This window comes from Neopelma chrysocephalum, unplaced genomic scaffold, assembly GCF_003984885.1.
Source record: "Neopelma chrysocephalum unplaced genomic scaffold, ASM398488v2 Primary Assembly neopelma1_97222, whole genome shotgun sequence".
In the NCBI taxonomy this organism is placed as follows: domain Eukaryota; kingdom Metazoa; phylum Chordata; class Aves; order Passeriformes; family Pipridae; genus Neopelma; species Neopelma chrysocephalum.
This window is the reverse complement of record NW_020925863.1, coordinates 3,819,569-3,833,627: the sequence shown is the minus strand read 5'-3', so window position 1 is coordinate 3,833,627 and position 14,059 is coordinate 3,819,569. Positions and strand designations below refer to the sequence as shown.

At 40.3% G+C, this 14,059-nt stretch overlaps 1 protein-coding gene across 2 annotated transcripts in view; it reads left to right on the top strand.

Annotated features, from left to right (window-relative positions):
* The first annotated feature begins 1,283 nt into the window (after nucleotides 1–1,283).
* AGL (amylo-alpha-1, 6-glucosidase, 4-alpha-glucanotransferase) overlaps nucleotides 1,284–14,059 on the top strand; it is a 33,499-nt gene continuing 20,723 nt past the window's right edge. For both annotated transcript variants that reach the window (XM_027671793.1, XM_027671792.1), the window contains exons 1-10: nucleotides 1,284–1,428; nucleotides 4,400–4,610; nucleotides 5,480–5,646; nucleotides 6,108–6,311; nucleotides 10,643–10,824; nucleotides 11,059–11,170; nucleotides 11,463–11,583; nucleotides 11,758–11,860; nucleotides 11,952–12,049; nucleotides 12,635–12,774. In XM_027671793.1, the coding sequence (XP_027527594.1) occupies nucleotides 1,347–1,428; nucleotides 4,400–4,610; nucleotides 5,480–5,646; nucleotides 6,108–6,311; nucleotides 10,643–10,824; nucleotides 11,059–11,170; nucleotides 11,463–11,583; nucleotides 11,758–11,860; nucleotides 11,952–12,049; nucleotides 12,635–12,774 (1,420 nt within the window). In that variant the 5' untranslated portion in view covers nucleotides 1,284–1,346. The remainder of the gene's footprint in view (nucleotides 1,429–4,399; nucleotides 4,611–5,479; nucleotides 5,647–6,107; nucleotides 6,312–10,642; nucleotides 10,825–11,058; nucleotides 11,171–11,462; nucleotides 11,584–11,757; nucleotides 11,861–11,951; nucleotides 12,050–12,634; nucleotides 12,775–14,059) is intronic.

Here is a 14,059-nt window from a genome sequence, read left to right as displayed (position 1 = left end):
CACTCCAGGCAGCCTTTAGAGCCACCGTGCCCTCAGCGGAGCGCTCAGTGAGTCACACAGAGCTCCGACTCCAGGTGCCCGGGCCCCTGTGGGCATCTCTCGTGTCTGCGCGCCCCAGCTTGGTGTAAAGGCGCTGGCGGGGCGGTGGCTGTACAGGCTGGGACAGGACACAGGTACCGCCGTGCCGCGCTGCCCGGGAGCCCCGCGGTGCTCCAGGGCACGGACCCGCGGAGAGCTCAGCCCGCTCGCTGCCACAACATCGCAGGGCACGAGGGTCGCCCCTGAGGGAACCCTGGGTATCCCTGCGGTAGCCTCTGCCCTCAGGGCGCGCTCCCCGGGACGGGCTGGTGGGGCGGGGCAGACAAGGGAGGGGCGGTGCCGGCCCGGAGGGGCGGGGCTGAGGACGGAAGAGCGGGGCCGTACTGGGCTGGGCCGAGAGGGGAGGGGCGGGGCCCGCTGAGGCGGGGCCGAGCTCGGAGGGACCGGGCCCGCCCGGGGGGCGGGGCCGAGGGGCGGGACAGCCCCGCCCGGCCCTGCCCTGCCCGGCCGTCCCGCAGCGCCGCCGGGGCGGGCCTTGGGCTCTCGCGGGAGCTGCGCGGGCGCCGCCCGTCTGCGAGCGCGGCGGCTGCGGAACCAATAAAGTTTGTTTCAAAAAAAGGCAAGAAAAGGGCAGGAAAGGAGCCGTGTCGCCGCGGCTGTGGGCAAGTGCGTCACTGACCGCCTGGCCAGCCCGGGGCGGCTGCAGCGGGCGAGGGCGGACGGGCACCTCCAGCCCCGGCTCCAGCTCCCCTCGGCCTCGGCAGCCGTCGCCCTCCGCGGGGAGCGGCGCCGCCGCCGTTGTGCGGGCCCGCTCGTGAGTATGGCGGGGCGGCTGCGGCGGACAGCGCTCCCCGCGCAGGGCGGCGGGGCGGCCGTGCCGGGCCTGGCGGGGTCGCCCGGGGTGCCGGGGCGGAGAGTGACAGGTGTCAGGCTCCCCCTCCGCGGGGACACCCCCGCCGCTTTGGCTGCGGGCCGGGCCGTGCTGTGGGACGGGAGCTGCTCCGGGGTGCTGCCGGTCCGGGGCCGAGGCAGCGCTGGGCGCCGGCTGACAGCTCGCCCCGCGCCCGGCTGCCCTCCGCCCTGCCCGCAGCGCCCGTGTCCGCAGCGCCGGTGTCCGCGCTCCCCCGGCGCCGGGGAACATGTAAGCGCGGCCGGCGGCGTGAGGCGCTCCCGAGCGGCCGCTTCTTGCCGGGGGTCGCAGCTGACCTGCGGGGTTTTGTGTGTGTTCCCTCACGGCAGGGCTCGCCTCCCCCTCCCCGCAGTGAGTGTCCCGGCGCGGGGGCAGCGCCGTACGGGCGACCGCGGCCATGCCGGGCGGTAAGGAGACACGGCTGCTGCACCTCAGCGAGATGGAGAAGCTGGACAAGACCCTCTTCAGGCTGGAACAGGGTAGGTCGGGGCGGCGGGGCAGGGTGAGAGGGAAACGACCAGGACCTCGGCACCGTCTTTGGAAGGAGGTGGAAACGGAGCTCAGCCTGTGGTGGGGGGGGTTGGGGTGCGGAGTTTTTGTTGTTGTTGGTTTGTGTTTGGCTGTGGTTTTGTTGGTCTGGTTTGGTTTTACTTTTTCTGTTGTTTTAATGTGAAACAATTTCTGACACTCTTGCTTCCACTGTAGAGCTCTATGGGCTCCAGACAAGGCTCGATCTGACTCATAAAACTCTTGAGAAATGAAGAGCAGATTGGCCTGGAGCCGTCAGTCTTAATGGGAGTGAAGTACAAAGCATTTTTTGGACGGGCCCTGTCCCTCTCCTTTTATAGCTTGAACTTCAGGGACCCGAAGAAGTCTCATAAGTCAAGATGTCCAGTGTTTATCTGCGATGTCTTATGCAACATCCCATGTTTTAATATTATAATTCTGAAATCTGTCAGTAATACTATCATTTTGCAAAGTCTGAAAGTTTGAGGTAGTATTTCAGAGTATAAGCTCTTTAGCTCCTCCTAAATCTCATTGTCGGATTTCTTAGCACTGCTGAATACTTCTGAGAACTTGGCATTATTTCTCCTTGAAGTGTTCTAAAGTCTATTTGGAAAACAAAAACAAAACACCAAAACAAATTAACAAAACCCCCCACTAATTGGTTGACTATTATGCCAGTCAGCAAATTCAGACTATAAAACTAAAATCACTGTCTTTAAAAAAATATTTTTAATGATGAAACAATTTTTATTATGAATTTTTATGGGTTTTAGTACTGTTTGTTACTGACCTAGTAAACTAATATCAAAGTGGTTTAGTAAAGGAGCAAGATTTTGGTTCTTGAGAATGAAAATTCTCTTCAACTATATTGATTTCAAAATTTTCTTACAGTCTAATATAAGAAAATGTCAGTACTGAAGAAGTGCAGAGTTGACCCTAACCTCCATTTTTAACTCTTCCATCCAGTTGTGTAGATTTTCTTGAGTGACACAGAAGTGCAGGACTTTCAGACATTCAGAGAGCCTTTGCTGGTAGCAGTCTCTGAGAGGCCATAGCTAATTTTGAGCACAGCATTCCTGATGTCAGTATTACTGTTACAGGAAATAAGATATCAATGGCATATATCCCTATCCTCTAATTTTAGTAATCCCTGTAACAAAATGTCAGGTCAGTAGGGAAGAGAGTGTACTTAACATTCCAAAAGTGATTTTTTTTTAGTTGGTTTTTTTTTTGCATTCAAATAAGCTTTATTTTACCTGCAAGACATTCAGATCCAAAAACCATTGCTCTGCATGGTGGGTTTTGGTGCAATGGTGACTGTTAGTAAGAGGAATGCCAAACGTGGTCAGACATATTTAAATGTGTTCAGACAGTGAATTCTGGTATTAGAGTCCCCATGGTTCTGCTTAATAAGCAAGTGGCTTTTTTTTTGACTTACGATACTGGAACTTGGCATCCAGGTATTTTATACTTTGATTCATTCTCTGTGTATTAATAACTTTCTCTTTTTTAAAAAATACTCAGGTTTCTTTTACTCCCTATTTTGTAGACTGCTAGGACTAGTAGGTGTTTTACTACAGTTACCTATGTGACTGGCATGTAATTTAGAAAAGTCACTGTGCAAGAATTTATATCCCTTTCATTCACTTGAAAGAACCCTGTAATTAGCCATGCACATGATGGTGGCCCTCATATCTGCAAGTGGAAGCATATTCTGAAACCTCTTGACTAAATGGAATTTTTTTTATATCCAGTTCAACAGACTACATGTGGTTTTAGGTCCTAATTTTTTAACTCAATTTTTTCTTATTATCAGGGGGATCTTCAACCTAAACTTAAGGCTCTTTCTGTGTGTGTGTAGCCTGCAGCATGTATACAAAACTCCCTCTGGTTTGTTGAGCTCTCTGAAAGTTTAAAAATTTGTATATTGTAGATTATACACAGGTACATATCATTTTACATTATATATCATTTTACATTTAAAAGCATAAGGAGTTTAGCACTGTTTAGTGAACCCTTAGTGAATAATGAAGGGATTTGAAATATTTTCTGTTTTGAAATGTGTTCCTAATTTTTTTCAGGCATTTTCATGAGTCAGCCTGTGATTTGGTAAACCTGTGTACTTAAAGACCACATAAAGACTGCATAAAATTTCATGCAGTCTGATGATCACTGTGTTTTCCTGTATTTTTTTTAAGACTTTTATATAGCAAAGAGAAACAAATAGGAAAGGAGACAAATAATGTCTTATAAGTAAAGGAAAAAGGACTATATGTAAACTATGCAAAGAGCAATGTTAGGAAGGTAGGGAGAGATGATGCAGTTTTGAGTGCCACAATATAAGAAAGGTCTAAAGCTATTATAGAGCGTCCAAAGAATAGTGATGGTGAAGGGCCTGGAAGGGAAGCCGTGTGAGGAGCAGCTGAGACCACTTGGTCTGTTCAGCCTGGAGAAGCGGAGACTGAGGGGAGACCTCATTGCAATCTTCAGCTTCTTCATGAGAAGAGGAGGGGCAGGCACTGATCTCTTCTCTGTGGTGACCAGTGACAAGACCTGAGGGAATAGCCTGAAGTTGCCTCAGGGAAGGTTTAGGTCGGATATTAAGGAAAGGTTCTTCACCCAGGGGGTGGTTGGTCACTGGAACAGGGAAGTGGTCACAGCACCAAACCTGACAGAGTTTAGGAGGTGTTTGGGCATTTCTGTCAGGCACGTTGTGCTTCCTGGGGCTGTCCTGTGCCAGGAATTGGACTTCAGTGATCCTTGTGAGTCCCTGCCAGCTCAGGATATTCTGTGAGATTTTGCTGTAGAAATATATCATTCTACTGAAATTCTTGTCAGATATGTTGGTGCTTTCTTATTAACATGATATCAAAGTAGGAGTTGTAATAACAGACTACAAATACCTAGTCATCCTGATAGTGATTTTCTTTTTTTTTTCTTGAGGTTTTGAACTGCAGTTCCGACTGGGCCCAACTCTTCAAGGCAAGCCCGTTACCGTGTACACAAATTATCCAGCTTCTGGAGAAGTGTTTGATCGCCACAAGTTCAGGACATTATCATGGCACAATCCTGCAGGAAAGGAAGATGACTCTGACAAATACTGCAAGCTGGATCTCCAAATTTCCGGGTCATATCAGTACTATTTTAGTCTTGGGTGAGTGAAATTCTTATATTTACAGCCAAATGCAGTCTGCTTCTACACTTTAACCTGAGGAAAACCAGTTTTTCCATGTGTTTTTCAAATTGCAACCATTGGGCCAATCCGAATCTACTAATGAAAGACTGACTCTGGTGGTTATTTGAAACCTTCCGATACAGAGATGTTCTGAAGAATATACAGAACCAAGTTAATTTTCTGTGAATGCTGGAGAAGCAATCTATTTTTACAAGTTTTCAAATTCATCAGCATTATGAGCATATGAATGATTAATTTGTACGTTCTTCATTGACTTTGAGGTTTGTTTTCTACCTTTCTAGCACAGAGGTTCTGGCATTCTTTACTTGCATCCTCTATGTCCTCCTTTGTTTCAGTGGGACAGCTGAAGAAGAGAATGCCAGTATCTGTAATAATTGTAGTCTGGTATTTGGACTTTCTGGAAGATGGGTGGTTAAATTCTTCCAGGCTTAGAAGGACATTTAGCTTTGGGTATCTGCCTGAGGATGGTGCTCGAAATGGAGATCTTTGTATAATAGATGGGCAGTCAGGCTTTCTGTGTTTCTGTCCATATGCCAAAAGGAGGAACCTGTACTCTGTCTTAGCAAATAACAAAGGTATCTCACTTTTGCGGAGAGTTTAAAGCTCTGTATTCCAATTGCATTCTTTTAATTCCGGTAGAAGGATGATGCCTAAAAGATGAACATTTCAATGTCTCCTATTTTCTTCAGGTGCCCTGCAGTCCTGTTGCTCCTCTCCCCCCAAACCCTGTATGGGGCCACTGTGTTTTTTAAATACCTGTACTGTTGGACTCTCTGTGTAACTGACCATGGCTATTAACTGTACCAATGAAAATTAATTTTTCCTAGAAATGAAAAAAGCGGTGGAGGTTACGTAGTTGTGGATCCTATTTTGCATGTTGGAGCTGATAATCATGTACTACCTTTGGATTGTGTTACACTCCAGACATTCCTTGCTAAGTGTCTGGGACCATTTCATGAATGGGAAGATAGACTTAAAGTTGCAAAAGAAACAGGTAATGCCAATACACCTATTGAAGGATATAAATTTTTGTCTTATGATCGAAAACCAAAGTTACACTGAAGAGCTTCAGTGTGAGCAGCTCATTTATTCTTTTTTAGATTAAATATTTTCTACTACATTCAATTAACTGATTAAGTCATTGAAATGATTAAAATATTGCCAGAGGTGCAAAAATTCAGGGATTTCCTAATATGGGAAACCACTTCTATTTTATTGTTTTGATTTCAGATAGACTTCGAAGTTTGTAGAATTGACAGGGCGATTTTTAAAGCTTGTGTTATACAGAATTTCAAGGGGAAGATTCAGATTAATTTACACTGGTTATCCCAAACACTAGCTCTAAGTCTGTGCTATAACTACAGCTTATTAAGCTTCTTCCAATTAACTTTGATTTTCTTCCAATTAACTTTGATTTTTTTTCCTCATTGAATAAGTGTTTTTTTTATTACATAGGTTACAACATGATTCATTTTACGCCACTGCAGAAGCTTGGACTGTCTAGATCATGTTATTCACTGGCTGACCAGTTAGAAGTAAATCCTGAATTTTCAACCCATAATAAAAAGTGCACTTGGAGTGATATAGGAGCTCTTGTGGAGAAACTGAAAAATGAATGGAATATGCTTTGCATCACAGATGTAGTCTACAATCACACTGGTACGATTTTTGTGTGTTAATAACCAGATTATTTCTATAATTACATTTCATTATTTCCCTTAACTTGGACCTCTTGAATGCATTTTTTAGTAGCCGTTTTAAGCAATGTAGTTCTCTACCTTTGAATCTCTCAAGTCCAGAACAACTCCTTACAATTATAATTGATATGTCTCTGTAACAGGTGTAAAAGAATATAGTATTGTTACTGAAAGAGTGAATAGAGCCCTTTTTAGAGAGGATTAATGAGCTGTGTATGTCTATATAACATGCTTATTTTCATGAACTGTGATGTGCAGTTCCCACGTATTTGAACAGTCTGCATTATGAATTATTTGGTGAACATAAACTGAGTACTTGTTAAACTGGGTGTTATGCTTGTAGTTGCTTAAAAACTCTGATTTGGGTCTAACATGCAGATGGTAAACAGAGCTGGGACAAGAGATTGGGATTAAGCAATAGAGGAAATGTTACAGCTCAGTCTGTGGGGAAAGAAAAAAGAGTGCTTTGAGTTGGGGGCAGGTTGTTTTTTAAGCATAGATATGCTAATACCTCAAAGGTGTTGCTTATTTGCTTGAGGGGCAGTGGGTTTTCTTCTCTGTTGTTTTGCTGTAATCCTAAAGATCATAATAATTAGCATTCTTATAACAGAGTACAAGAAGTAGTTAGTCTTTTGAGGGTTAAAATACCTTAAATACAGATATATGTGAATTTCAGGCTTTAATTGCTTTGGTTCTTTGGTGTTGACTGCTGCCAAACATTCCGATCCAATCAGTCTGCAATGCTATGTGGGCCCTGTTTGCCCTATCTGTTTGTTGAAAAGTTACTAAATATAGTTGTTGGCTATGTGTCTGAGGGAATTAGGCTTTTAAACATTCTCCCAGTTCTAGATAAAAAATTTCTTGCACTTGACCAACTAGAAGTCCAGTTTCTGTTAGATATGCTTGAGATCCTGTTTGTACAGTGTATATTTGCATGCTACCAAGGAGAAAGTTTGGGGTTTTTTATGCATAGAAATACCTAGCTCTAAAATTTAGACACCAGAATATATTTGAGAAGAACAGTGTCACATTATTTGGCTACATTTGTAGAAGGACTTTTTCGGGTTACATTCGGAGTTAGTCATCTCCCTTGGGATGGATGACTCAACATTTGTACTATGGTGAAAGGATGTTGAGAAGTGTTTTCTAACAGGATAGAAATACTCAGATGATTGTGGTTCTGACTTACATCATTAAGCAAGGTATACTTGCTGGCTTTGCTGCCTGCTTTTAAACTTGAATTTCCTCCCCCCTCCTTTTTGTTGTTTATAATCCAAACCTCTTGATATACAACTGTCTCCAAACTTTATTAAATGAAAAATGTAGTGTTAGCCAAAAGATATGTTGATGTTATATGCTTGTAGAGCTTTTTAGATTTCTTTTTGAAGTAAGAAGATAAGGAAATAGTTTTTTGGGGTTCTTTTTGTCTGGATCTTGATTAGATGGAAATTTTTTTTTTCCTCTTAATTGAACAGTGATTTTCAGTAGTTAAATTAATTAATTCCTCCACATTAGGGTGGTTTAATTGTAAAACATGTGTTATAGACTCATTTGAATATGAAAGGCACAAAATGTATAGTCCATTATTTGAGCCGATTATGGATACTTGCACATCATTATTAATTCTGCAGAATGTCTGCCTGAGAAGCTTAAGTTGTCTCACTGTAAATCCTCTAATGTTGTTAATTCAACCAGCTCATGACCCCTCAGCTTACACTGGTTCTATATGTTGGTAGTTTCTGCTTTCTGGTTGAGACAGTTATATTCCCCTCTGTTCCTGTGGGAGTCAGACAGCTCCCTTTCAGGAGCAAGCATTAAGGTGTTTGGTGTTCACACGGGAATGGAGACCAGGCTGCTTGCACGGTAGAGAGCAGTGGGAATCAGTTTTTGTTGTTAGCGTCTCTGTTAGGCTCTAAGGAAAGCCAGCATCCATGACCTGACTTTAAAAGTGAAGTCGTGCACTGACGAGTTAAATGTCGGTGCACCTTTGGCCTCTTCCCAGGAGTATCACAGATAAACTGCCAGACTCTCTCTGGGACCTGCGTAGATTCACGTGAGAAGTACATGTCAACTGGCATTTACTTTTCACTGGGAGATAGAAACAAGAGATTTTTTTTTTTCCTTTTCTGAGCTTTCAGTGGCTGTAATAAATTGTATAAAGGAATAAAAATAAACTGAAATAAATTTTATATTATTTATCTTTCGCAAGAGGCTGCTATTGTGTAATGGCAATATAGTACTTGAGTAAATGCTACTTTCAAGCGCATAACTGGTCGCATCAATCAGCACCTTTTTCTCAGCTTTAAAAAGAATTAAAAAAAAAGGTCTTGGGCCATGAGCATCACTACTAAATATTAAGTTTGTGTTTAATTTATATAATAATGAGTTAGTAATTTAAAGAAATAATTTCAGATTTTTCAAAGAAAAATGTCATGAATTTTAGAAAATTTTCTGTAATTTCTTGTCTTAGTATTTCCTTATTCTTACACTTACTATGTACTATGCACACACACACACACACATATATATATACACACACACACACACTCTATACTATACTTATTTTTTCCCTAGCTGTAATAAATGTAATCACCAGTGATGTTTTGGCAATTTTTTTCCTGCAGGGTCAGATTTCTTTTGGTGTTATGTTGTGAATCACTGAAGCTTGCCTTCTGATCAGGAAACATTGTTTTGATCCATACCAGAATTAATGGAAGGCCTGCTGACTTTTTTTTTATGTTAATGCCTTAGATTTAAATTATACATTGCCTTTTTAGAATTAATTGTATTTACTCATGAAAGTCATTTATAGTAAGTCATAGTTCTCTATAGGTGAACAGTACAAGTGGTTTTGCTTTTTGGAGAAAAAAATTTTTTTCAGCCTAGAACAGCCTTTATCAGCCTAAGCTTATTGTTGCTTTATGGAACTTTAAAACATGGTGGGTTTAGTTGTGGGCCATGAAGATCTTAATTTCTACAAATGGTTTGACATTATAAACATGGAATTTTGCCATGTTCATAACTGTCTTGAGATAAAATGTTAAAGGGTGTTCAGAAGAGCTGTTCACACTATGGACTGAGCTAGGACATCTTTTCTTTCCCTTTGACATTTTTGTTTTAACTTCTTTGAACTAAGCAAACTTGGATTTTAGGTGTTATTTGTTCTGATATAATTCTGGACATATTAGTGACTCTTCATGTTTCCAATACAATAATTTATTATATATTTTCCCATGCATTAAGTACTACTTCTGTTTTTCTCTGCTTTTCTGAAAACCTGGGTTTTGTTCTTAGGCATTCTGTGGGTTTACTTCTCTTTATTTAGTTTTTCATCTGCAAATATTTATTCAGAAGAATATAACCCAAACCATTCTATGATTCTATGAAATTTATTTTCAGTTAGACAGTGTTTAGGACAGCTTCAAAAATGAAAAGAAATTAACTCTTGGGTTTTTTCTTCATTGTCATACTTCCAAAATCAAATTGCTCTATTTAATCATATTGCTGCATGCACACTATCTATATTAGAATACTACACCCATTTTTTGGTGAAGACTCCTTACCTTCTCTGAGAGAATTCCTAATGTTCAGCATATGTTCTGGTGCTTGTTGATGCTAAAAGGGAAACTTGGAAAATAGACACAGAGTGTAGTGTTTGATCTCAGTTAGTGTTCCATTTGCATGCACCAGACAGTGCACTCATCTTCCTGTGTAAGACTCAGTGGCATCGCTTCCCACCACTCTGCTTCTTACGTACACAAAAGTATCACAGCTAATCCTTTCTTAAAATCACATTTAACTATATTTTTCATTAAATAAAAATTTCATTATTTTTTGGGTGGTGCTCTCTGGTTGTGTGTGATGAATATTGAAAATTAAACAACTTATGTCATCATAAATCTTGGTTTGGGATGTATGTTTGGCTTTCAACACACAAAGAACATCAGCATCTCATATTGGTTATTTGATGTATTTCCTGCAACAAAAATGTGATTTGTTTTCTTTTTTTTTTCAGTGTTTTATAATTGCATATTTTTATGTTAACTAACAAAAAGTTTCCCTGCAGTTTCTGCAGCTGTGCTTGTTGCAATAAAAGTGGCAATCAGGAGGAAACACTTCTGCATAAAACATGGCTTTCTATTGACTTAGTTGAAATGTGAATGAACTATATGTGCCATAGTACCTTAGCTTCTTGGTATGAACGTGATTGCAAAAGACAGTGAAGTGTTCAGCTTATGTACTTATGTTTTTGTTTGACTTTTTTTTTCACCCCCTTTTCCTTTCTTCAATAAGCTACTAACAGTGAATGGCTCAGGATGCATCCAGAATGTGGCTATAACCTTGTAAATTCTCCTCACCTGAAGCCGGCTTGGGTATTGGATAGAGCTCTGTGGCACTTGACCGGTATGGTGGCTGATGGGAAGTGTATTGCCAAAGGGGTCCCTCCCTTGATTGAGAGTGATCAACACTTGAATGTAAGTGAATGAGAACTAAGTGTAAGCTAATGAACGGCATAAATAGCTGATTAAACCTTTCAGTATTTCTAAGTTTGTGTAAATGCACAAAAAATGGTGTACACTTTGCAGATATATTTAGTGAAATAAGCCTTTACTCTCCAATTTTTTTTCTAAGCAATTTGTGTCAGTGCTTAGCTTTTTTAAAATACATTAAGCAACATTTATTAACCAACATAATTTTAATTTTTACAGTGTTTACGTAAAATAATTTGTGAAGATATATATCCAAGAATTAGACTATGGGAGTTTTTCCAAGTGGATGTTAACAAAGCTGTGCAGCAATTTAGAACCCTTCTAACTCAAGGTAAAGGAAGAGTGTGTTGCTGAAGCATGTGAGTTAAATATTTATAGTTCAAGAGACAGTAAGATGGAAAACAAAATAATGCCATTTTTTGCTATGTGAGATGTCTGCCGTGCTGACTCAAGCATCATACAAGAATGCTTTGAGGGCTAGGAAAGGCTTTTAATACTTTGTACCACTTCATTGCCTTTATCCGCCCTTATCTTTGCTGATACTAGAATTGTAAAAGTTCTACGCCCTTTGAATGTAATTCCTATTTTTATTTTGAGTACTCTTTTTTCTCTCTTGTTCCTAGGCAAAATGGGCACTAAGTCTGATCCAAATCAACATCTTCAAATACTTCAGGACCCTGATTATAGGCGATTTGGCTCTACTGTAGATATGAATATAGCATTGGCAACATTCATACCACATAGGTATTGTATTATTGATTGCAAGTTAAAATTACAAGTGAAGTTAAATTTGTGAAGCCAAATAACGTTATTTTCAGAGATAAGATTTAATTTTTTATTCCTTTTAGTTATATATACTGCGTGTTGTTAAAATAATTTTTTCTAATCGTTTTCTTCTTTTATTGTCCTCCTGATAAGCAATGGACCAGCTGCAATAGAAGAATGTTGTAACTGGTTTCGCAAGAGGATTGAGGAACTAAACGCTGAGCAATACAGACAAACTACTCATCATCAAGAACAGGTGTTATAATTACTGTGTTTTAATGCTGAATTGTTTCAAATTGCAAACAAATGCAGGCATTTCAATAATGCATCATTTTAATTACTTCTAGGCTATCAATTGTCTTGTCGGGACTGTGGTTTATGAACGAATGGCTTGTGATGGTCCTAAGCTGGGTCTTATCAGTAGAAAAAATCCCTTAGTTACCAGGTATATACATGTTTTTTTGTTTGTTTGGAAACTATTAGAATCTATCCAGGGAAAGCAAGTTAAAAGTTCGTTAAAAGTAAACATTAGTATGTATAGTAAGTGCATGTTTTCTTTCCCATGGACAAATGCCACTTAATTGAGAGGGTTTTTTAGGCAACAGTGGTAACTGTTTAATAAATAAATGTGACCAGAAAGCATGAGACAGTACTCAGAGCACATCAAAGCCTTACATAGTGCACATTGCTGTTATAGATGGAAGAGGAGTGGAACTAAGAAAGTTTACACCTTTCAAGTTTGATGTACTCAAAGCCAGTCATTTATCTGAAGAGCTAGGGCTTTAATCTTATACTACCAGCTGACACCAAGATAGTGGCAGCATCTGTCCTTTGTTCTTCAAAGCTTGGTACAAAATAGAAAACTCCCCATCGTTTATACAAGCTGCTTTTGTTTTCGTCTGTATTATGTACAACCAGTTCCTGGAGTACTTTAATTTCAAAGGCAATGGATTGCAGCTTAGGTTACCATATGTTTTTGGTGTTTGTCTTTTTTATTTTTCCCCCTCTTAATTGTCTGTCTATTCCATAGGTATTTTACGTATCCGTTCAAAGAGCTGACTGTGGAGGAAGAAGAAACTATGATACATCAGCCAGATAAAGCTTGTTATTTCATGGCTCATAATGGCTGGGTTATGGGAGATGATCCTCTTAGAAACTTTGCTGAACCAGGTTTGCAAAAGAACTTTGAATTTACTTACAAACCATTTGATGTTCTAGCCAAAGCAAAAAGGATTTTATTTAATCTATTTTTTTCCAGATATATTCCTATGAAGCTGCAGAAAGCAGATACTAAGCTTATAGCACTTTAATTTCCCATTCAGCATACAGATCAACTGTAAGAACTGGAATTTGAGGTACAATTTTACAAGATTTGAGAGGGAAATTACCAGCTTTTTGCCACTGAAATGGGGACGTCCTGCCTCCCCACTTTTGTCATTGTCTTTGTTGCTTACTTTGTACTTTGTTCCAACACCAGTGCTTGTTGGCATTTCCATGAGACAATGACAGTGTGGCAGAAAACTAATGCAATGAAAAGGTGAATAGTATTTTACTGCATTAGTGAGCAAAAACTGGATCCTTGAAAAGTCCACCGAGTGGTAGTCAGACAGCCAAGAGATGAACCAGTTAATGCAAATTAAATATGCAGATTACTTGTGATGGTAAAATAGGATATGAAATTACCATGCACTAAAACATTGAAGTTTAACTGCTTTAGGGACAGTGTTGATATGCAATAAAAGCAAAAAAAGCTTGTGTTCAGGCTAGTCATTCACTTCCTAAACTAAATCAAACAAAGGCCAGTTTAATTATAATTAAAAACAATCTAAGAGTTTGGGGCTCTTTTAGAAGCTAATCTGTTGATATTCTAGAGTGATCTGGAGTTAGCAAACATTTAATTTTTGCATAGTAATCTACAACCCTTTCACTACATTTTATTTGCTTTTATTCTCCTTCTCAAGGATGAAGATAATACGTGTTTCAAGGGTGGTTTTGTTCAGTTGCCATTCAGCTTATTACCCTTTCTTCTAGGCAGACTGTTGTATTTTTTCCTTCAGTCACTGGCTTTAGTTAGTGTACTTAATTTGCATTACTCTCTTAATTCATCTACAGCTTTTTGAGTACTTTATACTTGTGTTACGCCTTTGTTTTATGCCACACATTATTTCAAATGAGAACACAGCGTGAAAATATGGTACATAAGGGCACAAATAAAGGAATTGCAAAACAAATGCAGCCAGTTCTCTAAATGGTCCTTTAAAAATCACAGTGTACATCCAAAGAAAGCCAGTTTTTCTGTCCACATGGCTATGCTGCTGTTAGTGAAGAAAAAGGTCGGCTGTGCTTAAGTGACTTCTTTTAGAAGTAGTGGTAATTTACAGTCCCTGCTTTTTACTTACTAGCTTTGGAAATTCATCACAATGTGCTGCTAACAGAAGATAAAATTGTAAATCAT